The 12802-nt window shown below is 39.3% G+C and overlaps 2 protein-coding genes across 3 annotated transcripts in view; one reads left to right on the top strand and one right to left on the bottom strand.

Moving 5' to 3' along the window:
* The window catches only part of LOC102193075 (carbonic anhydrase 1-like), a 6700-nt gene extending 6415 nt beyond the window's left edge, over positions 1-285 (bottom strand). Inside the window, exon 1 of the mRNA XM_005730493.2 lies at positions 33-285. Coding sequence (XP_005730550.1) covers positions 33-60 — 28 coding nt within the window. The 5' untranslated portion in view covers positions 61-285. The remainder of the gene's footprint in view (positions 1-32) is intronic.
* Positions 286-1649: 1364 nt separating this feature from the next.
* Positions 1650-5002, top strand: rbis (ribosomal biogenesis factor). 2 transcript variants are annotated; one of them, XM_013910183.1, is made up of 5 exons: positions 1650-1828; positions 1927-2069; positions 3994-4109; positions 4246-4362; positions 4457-5002. In XM_013910183.1, the coding sequence occupies exons 3-5, from the start codon at positions 3999-4001 to the stop codon at positions 4523-4525; spliced, it is 297 nt and encodes a 98-aa protein (XP_013765637.1). In that variant the 5' UTR covers positions 1650-1828; positions 1927-2069; positions 3994-3998; the 3' UTR covers positions 4526-5002. The 2 variants fall into 2 exon arrangements, with proteins under 2 accessions (XP_013765637.1, XP_005730551.1); XM_005730494.2 differs by having other exon boundaries at positions 1991-2069.
* Positions 5003-12802: the final 7800 nt, after the last annotated feature.

A 12802-nucleotide genomic window follows, 5' to 3' on the forward strand; every position in this document is an offset into this window, starting at 1 on the left:
TATATATATATATAGTGCAATCAGCGGCTCACCATTGTTTGGTTTGTATCCCCAAGACATGGTGACAGTTTGGATGTATGAGCGAGCAGACAGAGCTGTAATCCCCTAAAGCTAAAGCGACTCGTTCCCCAGTGCAGAGCAGCTAGTGTCCTCCACCTGACAGCTGCAGAGCTTATATAGGGTCCCAGTGTGCGGCGTGTCCGTCCGGCAGCCCGGGAGGAGTTTAGATGCACCGCAACGCTGCAACACGTCGGATCAATGGATCTCTCTCTCTCTCGCTCTCTCTCTCTCTGTCTTTCTCTCTCTCACTGAATCTGCGGTGGTTTAAACGTTTCATCGGCCAGCAGCTATGAAGCTTTAATAGCCTATCTCTCGAGCGCGACGAGCGCGTGCTCACCTTTCATCTAACGGATTTTACGCGTCTGTCATGTGAGGAAGTGAAGAAGACACGTAGCCCAGTGACACATTCAGACGGACAGTGGACTACAGTCCTGACAGTGGAGATATTGCGGCAGTAACGCGCAAACAATCACCAGATATCGATAGAGAGGTAGATGGATTTCGAATAATTACACAAAAAGTTGTCGCAAACACCAGTTAGTACAAATGTCTGCAAACGCACAAAGCAATCGTTAAATCGCGTGTGAAATGGGGGTGGGGGGTCTGGAATATGAACTTTAGAGCTTGTCTGGTAAGATTTTCATAAAAAACAAAGTAAAAACTAATAGGTCAATTTGCTGCATGATTTGCATGATGGCTGTCAGTGATGATGGGGGGGTTACGTCTTCCTTCATAATCTTCAATAAACGCTTGCTTTCCCGTTGCAACTCAGAGTACAATGACATAATAAGGTTTTTCAGAAAAAAAAAAACCCCGACAACAAAAAAACAAAAAACATGCAGGTAATGATAAGCGCTGCGGTGGTATTATGGTGCCACCTGCTGTTGCTTCCCAGGCAGCACAGCAACGTGTTACCGGTACAGGGACCTGATCCGTGAAGCTTTAAAACGAACTGATGAGTTTGCTCAGTGGTTGGGGCGACTGGCTTAACCTCTGCTTCACTGATTATCTCGCTCCTTCTGCCTCAGGAGCAAGAAATGATAGGACATATATCTGATATGCACAGTTCATCAAGGCGCAAAACAGAAACTAAAGGCCAGTTTGCTCTATTATTATTTCAGACTATAATACATATAAATATTTAGCCTACAAATCAAAGTCAAATGAGACAGTATTCACCGATAATGAACAGGTGCGTATGAACTGGTCCAAAGGAAAAAACGAAAACGCGACTGTACAAGAGGACATAATAATAGACCGCACAAACCAAAATAAAAAATGGTCACTGCACAAGAGACGTGAAGAAGGGAGTGCAGGCGGGATGAAGCGGTTGGAGACGAGGGTCAGGGGTGATTTGTGACAGCAGTATAGCACCAAGAGTGAAGGGAAGATTTACAAGATGGTAGTGAGACCTGCTATGATGTATGGTTTGGAGATGGCGGGACTAACAAAAAGACAGGAGGCGGAAATTGAGATGTTAAAAGTTTCATTGGGAATGACCAGAATGGGAAATGAGTACATCAGAGGGACAGATTAGGTAAAAAAAAAAAGCAAGGCTGGGATGTTTTTGTTTTTTTTTTTAAAATCAGAATACGGATATATTGAAAGGTGAAGCTACCAGCAGGAGGAAAAGAGGAAGAACTTAGAGAAGACATGTAGAACATGCAGTGGGTTGGTGTGACGGGGGATGCCGATATTCTGCTGTGGAGTTCCTAAAAGCGAGCAAAAAAGAAGAAATGCATCTCAGGCAAAAACAAGTTATGGTGGTGTGAGTATAAATATATAAGTTTAGCTTCTGTGAATTAGTTATCTAATTCACAGTACAATATAAAGAAATTAAATAATCGTTTATCTCATTTGTCCTAGAAAGAAAGTCAGCTACTCTCTCGAAACAGGTGACAGGGGCGTTAACGTTACGTTTCTGTCGCAGGCAAATGACGTCACCAAGAAGGCACGGTGGTGTTTTCAAGTAGCACGAGGATTTTAACGCCACTCTTCGAAGAAGTTCGGTAAGTGGCGTATATCTTACAGCCGTACACTTACGAACTGTTATACCAACATAAATAACCTCAAATAAGTCGCTTAGTTTCATCGTCGTTATGTGTACTATAACACAGGCTAACATGTGAGGCACTCAGCTAACTAGCTGGTTACCGCACTGGATTTCAGTTTGCCTGAAATATTATTACATGTCGTTAAAGACCGTAATACATATTATTATTATTGTTATTATTATATTTCTGATGGTATTCTACTTGGCTGTTTGTCTTAACTCTTTTCTATGCACTGCTGTATGTGTATCAGGTATTTACAATGTCTCCCTCTCACGTTGTCTATTTGCTGTCCTTCCGTGTAAATGCAACACACTGATGATAAATTTTAGTCTTTAAGCTTTACCGTTTCTTTGGAAATTCCTATAACGTTACCACAGGTCACAGACTAGTGCACTCCCAGTGCCAGTCCCAGTCCCGAGCCCAGCTAAATGGAAGCGTTTTTATGTTCCTGAGCAAGATCTTTGTTTTTTCCCTGGCTGGTCTCAAACGTGCTAGTTTGTGCCCATGTACACAAGATAAAGATTTTGCATACTTACAGCATGAAAAGTTCCATATTTCCACCAGAGACCCAGATAATAGGTTGATTAAAGTCATTCCGGCATCTGACTTGGATACCTCCTGGATGCCTCCTAGGCGAGATGTTTTGGACATGGGGGAGACCCAGGACTCACTGTGGAGGCTGTAGCTGTCACCTGGCTTGGGAGGGACTAGGTGTCCCCCCAGAATGAGCTGGAAGAGGTGGCTTGGGCTTCTCTGCTTAGATTGCTGCCCCCGTGACTCAAACCCAGATAAGCTGTATATCCAGAAGTGCAGGCAATAAAAAGGATGAGGTTGGAGCGACTGGGTAATGTAGTGGTTAGCTCTGTAGCCTCACAGCATAAAGCTGGTTCCCCTCTCCTTAGCATGTGCCTGCAGGTTTACTTCAGGTATTCTGGCTGCCTCCCAGAGTCTGAATATATGAAGAGATGGTTTGAGCAGGTGATACAAAATGCTGAAATGCTACTGTGGGGGCCCATGCTCAAGTCGATACCACCGCCCCACTCTACTGTCCTGTCAAAAATGAAGGCTAAATATGCTACCAGAAAAGTAAAACAAAAAACAACAAATAAATAAAACGCATATAATATCAGCAAAGGCCTTTAGCTACAGATATGCTTGTTTTTTTTTCACCCAGCTCTTCAGCCACATTATGACTCCTTATCCACTTTGATTCCATTTTTCACCAGACCATGAAATCTTCATGTACAGACTCACCAGTTAAATTGGGTGAAATCATTGTCCCCAAATAAGGTTTAAAAAAAAAAAAGAAGTAAATGACAAAGCAATATATTTCCCCCCCTGGAGGTTATACTTTTGCTGTTGTCTTTACCTTTTGCAGATTTCAGTTGTGCCGTGTTTATTGCTCTTGTAGAATCTGCAGTTGTGTGTGTCACCTTCACTGGGCAGGAAGAATTTGTGAATTTATGTAGTTTATAAATCAAACTCCAACATCAGCCCTCTGTGTACTGAGAGGGCTTTTTTTGTTTTTTGAGCAGGTTGTGCAGGAAAATGTTAATATAAAAAGTTATAACACTATAAAACTTGACTGAATTAGTGCGTTTTCATTTGACTTACAGCATTTTCTGATATCATCTACACCTTTTTGACCACTGTTTTAAGGCCCATGGCCATAACTGAGCTTTTTGGAGTAAAAAGAGGTGTTGATAATCAGGTGGCTTTCCAGGCACGTCTAGAATCAGGAGCAATCTATGAATCTGTGAGTGTGTGATCAGCGCAGAGACTGCCAGACAAACACAGGGAATCACTGGAGGAAGAACATGGTAGAGAAAGTAAATAATTTCCACAAATGCATCCATGCTGATTGCCGTTCTTTCCACAGGTGAAATGGCAAAGAATAAACAAAAGGGGAAAAAACAGAAGAACGTCTTTCAAGTGGCAAACAAGCACTTGAAGAACAAGACCAAAGTGAAACCCGTCACAACAACACTCAAACATGTAAGATCTCTTTCATCTCTTACTCCCGGTTTTGTTTTCTTTGGCTTATTGGGTTTTGTTTTTGTACATGTATTATGTATCCTCCCTTGTTCGTGGTGTTTGTTGCATCTGCTCTAACATGATTGCGGTATCACAGATCAATACAGTGAAAAAGGAGAAAGTGGAGAGTCTAAATCAAATCTTCACAGAAGTCCAGAGGGATGTTAAGAGCATTTCAAAGTCAGTCGCTCCTGAACCAAAGAAACAAATACAGGTAAAGGAGGAAATCATGGACTTTTAACATTCATTTACCTGTGTTTTTAAAACAATTCTATTGCTATCAACATATATACTTTTAAATTTCTTAGGTTGTCAGAGAGCCACCAAAGGAATCTGTAAATATCGACAATGCCGCTCAACTCTTCTCTCAGCTATAATGGTATAAAAATAAGTGATTACCACGAACAAAGATGATGGACTGAATATGCTCTCACAGCATTTTGTCATTTCTCTTTGAAATGAGGACTACAGATGAGCTGCCAAGAACCTGCTGCATTGATATGGGAGTGAAATCTCATGTGCAACTCAAGGTTTTTGCGTATTATGTGCACAAAGAAATCAAATCCAATTACAGAGTTGAACACTGTCAATTGTAACGTTCTTTCAGATTATGCACCTTTGTGTATTTTATTAATATCTTTTAGACTTATACACGTTATTGTCATTATTAATTCTCAGAAAATGCTTACGTTAGAGCAGATTCAAACTGTAATGTTATATATGGCACGAACAATAAGTTAAATGAAACAAAATAAAGTGTTGATATGTCAGATGACTCATCTTTTCATTAACCGATTCTCTTTAAAACTCTTTGTGTACCTTGTAGTCATTTTTCAATAAACTTTTCAAAAGAATTCTCCCAACTACACGAATTTCATCCTGCCCTCTTTGATTTTTGTTTTTCTTTGTAGTTCAAGGTTTCACCCCCCTTTGACATGTTTTGGTGTCTCATTTAGAACAAATGAAGACACAGAGGAGATCACTGTGACTTCTATTTGTGAAGATGGAAATGCTCGCCTCTGAGTTTCGGTACGAGTGGTTCTTATATAAAATGTGACCTGCCAAATTTAGTGCTCCAGTGCGAGTAAGGCCTATGTGTTTTTATTCGTTTAGAATGACCTAAAAATAAGAATATTTGTGCTTTTGCTGCCCTTGAAAAACATTTTTATATCTTATATCGAATTAGATGAAAAACTGAAAAATCCAATTCGAAAGTTTTATTTTATCTCACGTTGGAAGGTGAGAGTGATATACATTATCAAAACTTGCATTCCCTATAGTCCTTTAGTTTTAATTTTCAAACTTTTAAGAAATACAGTACTGTGGAAGAATCTGGAGACTTTTCTGATTATTTCTTGATGTTTTGGTTCTAGGCAGCCAGATTTTCTTGTAACTGTTTGTAAAATGGTCTTGAGCAGTACTCCAGGGTTTCTGAACGTCTTTCAAAGTTTTTGCTTTGGAGCTTGGACCTCACCATCATTGAAGCAGTCTGGGATCATCTTGACAGAACAGAACAAAAGGCAGCCAACATTCAAAGAATTTTGGATTGTCCTTCAAAAATCCCAAAGAACTATTCCTGAAGATTACTTCAAGAAATTACAGAAAAGCTTGCCTTAAAAGAGTTCAGGCTGTGTTGGAGAATAAAGGTTACCAAACCAAATATTAACTTTTAAGTTTGTTTGAACTACAAACTCCATTTTCCCCTTATATACTGTATTCCCATGTGTGCTTGCAGGTATTTCAGTAACTTCTAACTCCTACCAGTACTTGATTAAATTTATATTAGCATGACAACTTGTTGACTTCTATTGATTTGACTTTCATATGGACCAAACTATACTTATAAAAATGAACTGGTAGCATTACGTATGCTTTTGATATATTAAAACCATCCATCCATCCATCCATCCAAGCCAGTTATAGTGCCATTAGAATTTATAACCTAATATTACTGAGTGGAAATTATTGCTCAACTTCTGGAAACCCATAGTGGTTCTGATGCTGTGTTGGCACCAGCACCAGATATTGTTAGGTGGAAAAACATGAAATTGATTCTAGATTAGGAACTGGCAGAACATCGGTGGTAAAGAGGTATTACTGGCAACCTAGGTACACACCTGGAGAGAATCAGTTAGCTGCAATTGCAATCTCATTGCTACATGCCACTAAGGCAAACACACCGGTCCGTTACTTATTTTCCAAACGTTCTGCAGTGAAAGAATACAGTGATATTTTTGTCAAGTCGTATCAAGCTGGGTTTTGCTGTTTCTGTGGACTGCATTATGTTGTTTGGCGTCTGTGCGATTTCATCAGCTAATAATGTACAAACTCTATTTGTTGGCCTCACACCGTCATTTCTATCAGAAGGGCAGCTGAAAATGAATTATAGATTTTTTGCCTCCACCTGCAAGCAGAGAGACGTTATCAGTATGCTGCTGCTGCATCCCGCTGTAGCAACTTGACATCAGAGGTCACGGGTGTACGAGCACCAAGCTGATTGCTTGTCTCGGTGGCAACCTCTGACTGAGTTAGTTGGTCAATAAATCTGGGGTGAGGTAAGAGCACAAGTGAGGCTGGTAAACAAATCGGCACTTGGCTGTGTTGACATAAATAACCTGGCAGATTAGATTTTCAAGGTGAAGATAACATGATAGAAATACTGGCCTGAGTGATGGCTTTCACTACCTATGATGAAGTGGGGTAGCTCCATGCCGGTGGCAGGAGATGGCAGCCACCTCTGCCAAAGGTTTCTTCCTATTAAAAAGGAGTTTTTTCTTCCCACTGTCACCAAGTCCTTGCCCAAAGAAGGTTGTGTGATTGTTGTTTTGTCATTGTAATATTGTAGGGGTTTTATAAAGTGCCTTGAGTGCCTTGACTGCTTTTGTGATTTGATTTAAAAAACAAAATGAATAAAATAGAATTGAGTTGAAATGAATAGATAAGAGTGGAAGTATTTGGAAAAGGTTGCAATGAGATTTTTGGCCACATGGGGGCAACAGAAAGAAGCTCTAAATACTGACCTCACTTCTTGAGTTGATATGGCAAGGTTTTGAACAATGACTTGTTCTTGTTTTCACATGGAAATGACAATAACATTACAATTCACTGGTTTTAATTCTTGTTTTGGTCTCTACTGGGTAAAATATGTCTTTTTTAGCAACTTCAGTCTTCACTGTTTTCATAGCTAGTTGTTTGATATGATATAGGCCTCTGATCAATACAGCTACCTCCCTAAAAGCAAGACTGGTCACAGTGAACGAAATGATAAGAATTGGCACCATGATTGACCCCTTTCATATTATGCTAATTATTTTTGATCCACTTTCTATCTAGAAGTATTGATTAAAGTCAGCTTTAAAGAATTATATTTGTAAAACTGAGTATGAGCAGTCTTCTCCCTTTTTTCTTCAACTGAATTAAAGTGACAGCAAAATCTGGGGAAAAGCTTAACAAGTAGGACACATTTGCTCTGAAATCCATTCACTTGATGCCTTTTGGGGGAAAACATTTATTCCTAATACAGAGGAAAAGGTTTTCAGGTGGAAATGATTGGCGAGGGGAGCATAGCAGATGCAGTGTTAAAGTGTTAGCCTGCGAGCAGGTGCTTCCCACTGTGATCCAGATGGCTGCACCAGAGCACAGGCAGTGGGGTTTGCGCCGCTACACACCCTGGGGACAGAGATCATAGCAGCGCACACATACGTACACTCATTGGATTTTTTTTTTTAATTTATATGCACTGGTGGGGGGTAGCTGGATCTGTGGGTGAGAGGACCAGAGCTCTGTTTGTCATGGCACAGTGTGTTGTTAGTCACGTTTAGTGCTGCTAGTCATGCAAAAAGTCCTGCAGAGTTCTGCTCTTGCTTGAAAACTTATTCCTTTGATGTAACTTTAAAACTTTAAAACCATCTATTTATGTAAGACCTCGTCTCCGTCTGTCTCGGTGAACCCTGTGAAAGACGGTGCTAATGATGGTATGTGTTAAAGTTAAAATTAAACAAGCTTTTGCTATTCTTGAGGTACTCCTATTGTGCCATTAAAGAAAGAGCACCCGGAGACGTTTGATTGAAGCTGATTAGTCAGTTGCTTAATTGAATGTAATCAAAAGGGACGTTTTAGACAACCACCAGAGTTGGAGATGTCCACAAGATGGTGCTCTGGATGGGCTTATCATTATGCACGGTGACAAGCGGGGAAGTGGATCTGTAGGTGTGTGTGTGTGTGTGAGAGAGGAGAGTCGGGGACACAGAGATCGAGAAAGAGAAAAAGAGAAGTGTTGGGCTCGCTGAATGCCAATAAGAAGCTGAAGGCCTATTTGCAGTATGTCATTCCCAGCACACAGCTGGGTTTTTCACTCTGACAGGACTAGCAGCAAAAGGTTACAGCACCTGGACTTCTCCCTGTGAGAGAAATAAGAATCATCGTGTTTGTCTGTTCAAGAGAGAGACAGACTCGGTGTGTGTGTCTGTGTTCTCTGCTTGTGTTTGCCTATGCAGATTTGCTTTTCACAGCCATTTTCGGATCGCAGCGGTTGCCACAACCCAGGCATCAGTCTTCCAAAGCCATGATGGCGGATACACTTTGCTTTTAATTTCTTTCTAATTCCCCTTTTAAAAAGAATAAATGCATCAAGGATGTGCTGCACATTGTAAGCTCTGATGGCCATATGAAATATGCTTTTAAAATAATTGGACTGATTCGGTCTCTTTAAAGAGAACACAGCGAGCTATTTAAAGCAAAGCAATCAACTCTGAAATATGAAACAGGAACAATTATGTTACTCGAAAGGTCAAAATGCCAGTCAAATTAAAACATTAGTCACGATGAAATTATAAAAATATATATCTGACACGTCTATTAGGCCAATGTAATGAGCCACACTTTTTCTAAAATGTATATTTACCCAAGAAATTTCCATTAATGAAGAGCAGTTTGTCATTGACTACCCTTCAGAAACTAATCCCTTTACTCGGTTGTTTGAATCTCCCTTTAATGTCTTTAACGGCATTTTGCCAGCAAGTTCGACAGCCAAGATTCACATAATGATTAAAGTTTGCTATTCAGACCAGGGCAGAGCAATGTCTCTACTGTGTCCTCGCAGTAACTAAATATTCCCATCATGCACTCGTGCTTGCAGACTTATCTCATGTGAATCTGTATATTTTGCCTCGTTTTTCAGTGTTGAAGTCAGGGATTTGGGGCTGCTGCTGTGCCCTCAGTGTGATTTGCTGTTTGATCGAGAGTCTGTGCCTCCAAAGGAAAGATTAAACCCATGCCGCAGATGCACCACTACCATCACTGACAGATATGATAAAGATAGAGCTGGTACTGTGATTTCATTCATGTTGGATCTTTCATTAATCAATAAAGAGAAGAGAAGGAAAGATACGTTTGATTAATGGACAAATGCCTTTGCCGTGTTTTAACTTGAGTATCCGACTAACATTGTCTTGGGGATGCTGAATTTAGCTTGTATTCGATTTCTTCAAGGACCGAAGAAGGCTTTGCAAAAACTTCATCGAACAGTTGTGATTTAAATTCCTCGTGTTTTCCGTATCGCCTTGGGTATATTTGAAGTCTTTATTAAAAGGATTTCTCACTGTGTTAATCAAAGTATAAAGTTTTAGCTGTGACTAAATTAATGGTCTTAATTTTCTTTTAGGAAAGTCCATTTAGCCTGCTGTTTTGTACCACCTCCTTAAAACTTAGACACAGAAATAAATTGGCATTCTGCAGTTCCTTCTGTAGAAATATATATAAAGAACAAAGCCTTTGCATCAAGGTCAGGGAAGAAAGGGAATTTTTAACACTATACAGATCCAAGCCCACTTCCTGACAGGTCATTGCCTTTATAAAACAAGAGAAAAAGTTCATAGATGGAAGATGTACTGTTTTATGTATGCTGATGATGATTTGGACTGGTTATATGTTAGCAATCTCTAGTTTTGATTGTTGTGCAGATTTGAAGAATCAATTTATGAAAATCATCCATCAATTTTCTCAGCTGCTTATTGATCTTAAGCTGTTAGGTTACCATGTACGGTTGATTTAGGATTAGCAATTAAGCTAATGAGCATATATTTGGACTGTGGGGAAAAAGCTGGAACAACCCACGCATGCACAGGGAAAGCATGCAAACTCCATGTAGAGTCTGCAGCCACCGGATTAAAACCTTCTTGATGTTCCAGTTCTAACCCTTAAATCATTGAGCTAACGTCAATTAAATAATTCTCTTTAATTCCTGCCACACGGTTTAAACATTTAAATGGCTACATTTCAAGCAAATTATTATTTCTGATAGCCAATTCTGTCTGAATCTTTTTATCATATATGAAGCACATTGATGATTGTTGTACTACCTGGTCATTAACAGATAGAAGAATAATCAATACAACAGAATCACTTTTGAAGACAGCCATATTTTGATTAAAAACACCTTTAGAGATCTGAGATTTGTAAACATGGTATTTTTGTTTTATATATAGGGTTGCCCTGCCAAAGGACTGTCACTGGGATTGGTACTGGCACCATCACTAAAAGAAATTGTGACATTCGTCACAGGTGAAACTACTTTTGAACAAATTGTGCTGTGACTAAAGGGAAATAAATATTGGAATAACTTCTCATTTCTTTTAAGGCAAAGGAAATAGAGTTATTATGGTAAATCCTCTGTATACATCATTGTAATTGTATTTTATTATGTGTCCTGTGTATATACTCTCAGTTGTGCTTTGTATAATTTTATGTTACCTATTCGAATGGAAAAGAAATAGTAAAAACTTATAAAAGACTTGCATAAGATGTGGCCTACTTCATATAGTGAATCATATAAGACTCATGTGATTTACTCATGAAAATGTCACTTTCTCATGACATATATTGTTTTAGTAAGTATCCAAAACATACAAGTTTCATTTATATAATTTTTCAAGGGATCTTATATCTGTTTTCACTCTTGTATGCTTTTCATACAAGTTTCACACAAGACAGATACAAACTTTATAAGATTTATATATATCTTTTCCATATGGGTGACTTTCGCTAGAATCTGGCTATTTGCATCATATATTATAGTCTCATATCCATTAATATTGACTGGCCCTGATAAATAAACAAATAGGATTAAAAAAAAAGAAGATTAATTTTATGAGAAAAGTGATGTAGCAGTGGGAGAGCATTAATTGTAATTGTTAATTGTAGCAATGACAGGGAACAAATTATAATTATTATTATTATTTTATCATTTTTATGCGGACAGGGTCTCACTCTGCATCCCACATTTATGTTCTGGTCAGATAGTCCCATTCCAGAAGCTGCGAAGTTATTCAGAATGTGAGGATAACAGATAGATCCATTGATGGTTTAATTGCAACCCAATACCAAACTGGAAATGAAGTGGGGGTTTTTAATAGGAAAATGCAGTACATGAATTTGCACCCTTAAGCAAAACTTCATTCAGATAAATGTTTACCTTCAGCTCTTGTTTTTTATTTTGTGTGTGTCAAGAGTACTTTTGAACCAAAAAGTTTCATTGACTTTCTGGGCAGTTTTGTTCAAATGACTTTTCCAAAATACAAACAAAGTGTGATTATCAAAGAGCATTTAAATACACAATAAAACCCAAGGTTGTTTTTTTTTTTTCCAGAGAGAGGTTTAAATCCAGAAAAACATCCCAAAATTGGATCAGTACAGCTGAAAGACTCCAAGGCCAAAATATGCAGCCTTTGATTCTCAGTTGTGAGCCATTTGGGAGAATTTTGAAATGGAGAAACAAAGTTTTGCTGGAGTAAGCTTTTAAATTTTAAAAAACTGCATAAATTACTCCTAAATTGATAAAACTCTTAAATTTGGCCTGTCCAAAGTTTGGGCGTGTCCACAAAAAGCTTATAGGGTGCAAAGCCTTGGTTCTTAGCCAAGTCAACTCCATACCACAAACTGTATCTCGATCACAACCAAATGGCAAAAACAAACAAGCCCAGACTTCTGCAGTTCTATTTTCCATCTGCAACAAACCACCAGAGCGTCAAGCGACTGCAAGCTGTTTGGCTCATAGGGAATGAAATAGGCTTTACACTTGAGAGAACACAGCGCACTGAGTTGCTTTTTTTAATAGGATCCCAGGCACGTTGCTCAAGTCACCAGTGAGGTCCCACCTGCAGGTACTGTGGGCCGGTCTGTGTCTGAGGGACAGGAAAGGAAGGAGAGAGGAGTACGGCTCAGAGGAGATCTGGAAAAATGAATGCAAGCTTTTCTTGTCAGGAGAGGGGAGAGAGCTTTCTGGTACACCTGTCAGACGCATGAGCAAAGTACATCTGTTCATCCCCTCCTCCTTCGTCAGATGTCACAGTCTAAAAACAGGGCTTTCTGAAAACACAGCACACTTATTTCTGCCAGCCTCTGTCACACTGTCTCTTTGTTTTTTCACACAAATATGAGCGCACACACACATACATACAAAGACAAAGAGGAAGAGATGCAAATGGGTTTAGAGCAGAAATGCCACAATGCAAACACAGCCTGTAAAATACAACACCAGCATTATAGATTTTAGCTATCGCTGTCCAAATCCCTCCCTTATCCCTCTCAGCTGCTGTTCTGAGGGATATATATATATATGTGTGTGTGTGTGTGTGTGTGTGTGTGTGTGTGTGTGT

This window comes from Pundamilia nyererei, unplaced genomic scaffold (assembly GCF_000239375.1).
Source record: "Pundamilia nyererei isolate P.nyererei 1_Seehausen unplaced genomic scaffold, PunNye1.0 scaffold00037, whole genome shotgun sequence".
NCBI lineage: Eukaryota > Metazoa > Chordata > Actinopteri > Cichliformes > Cichlidae > Pundamilia > Pundamilia nyererei.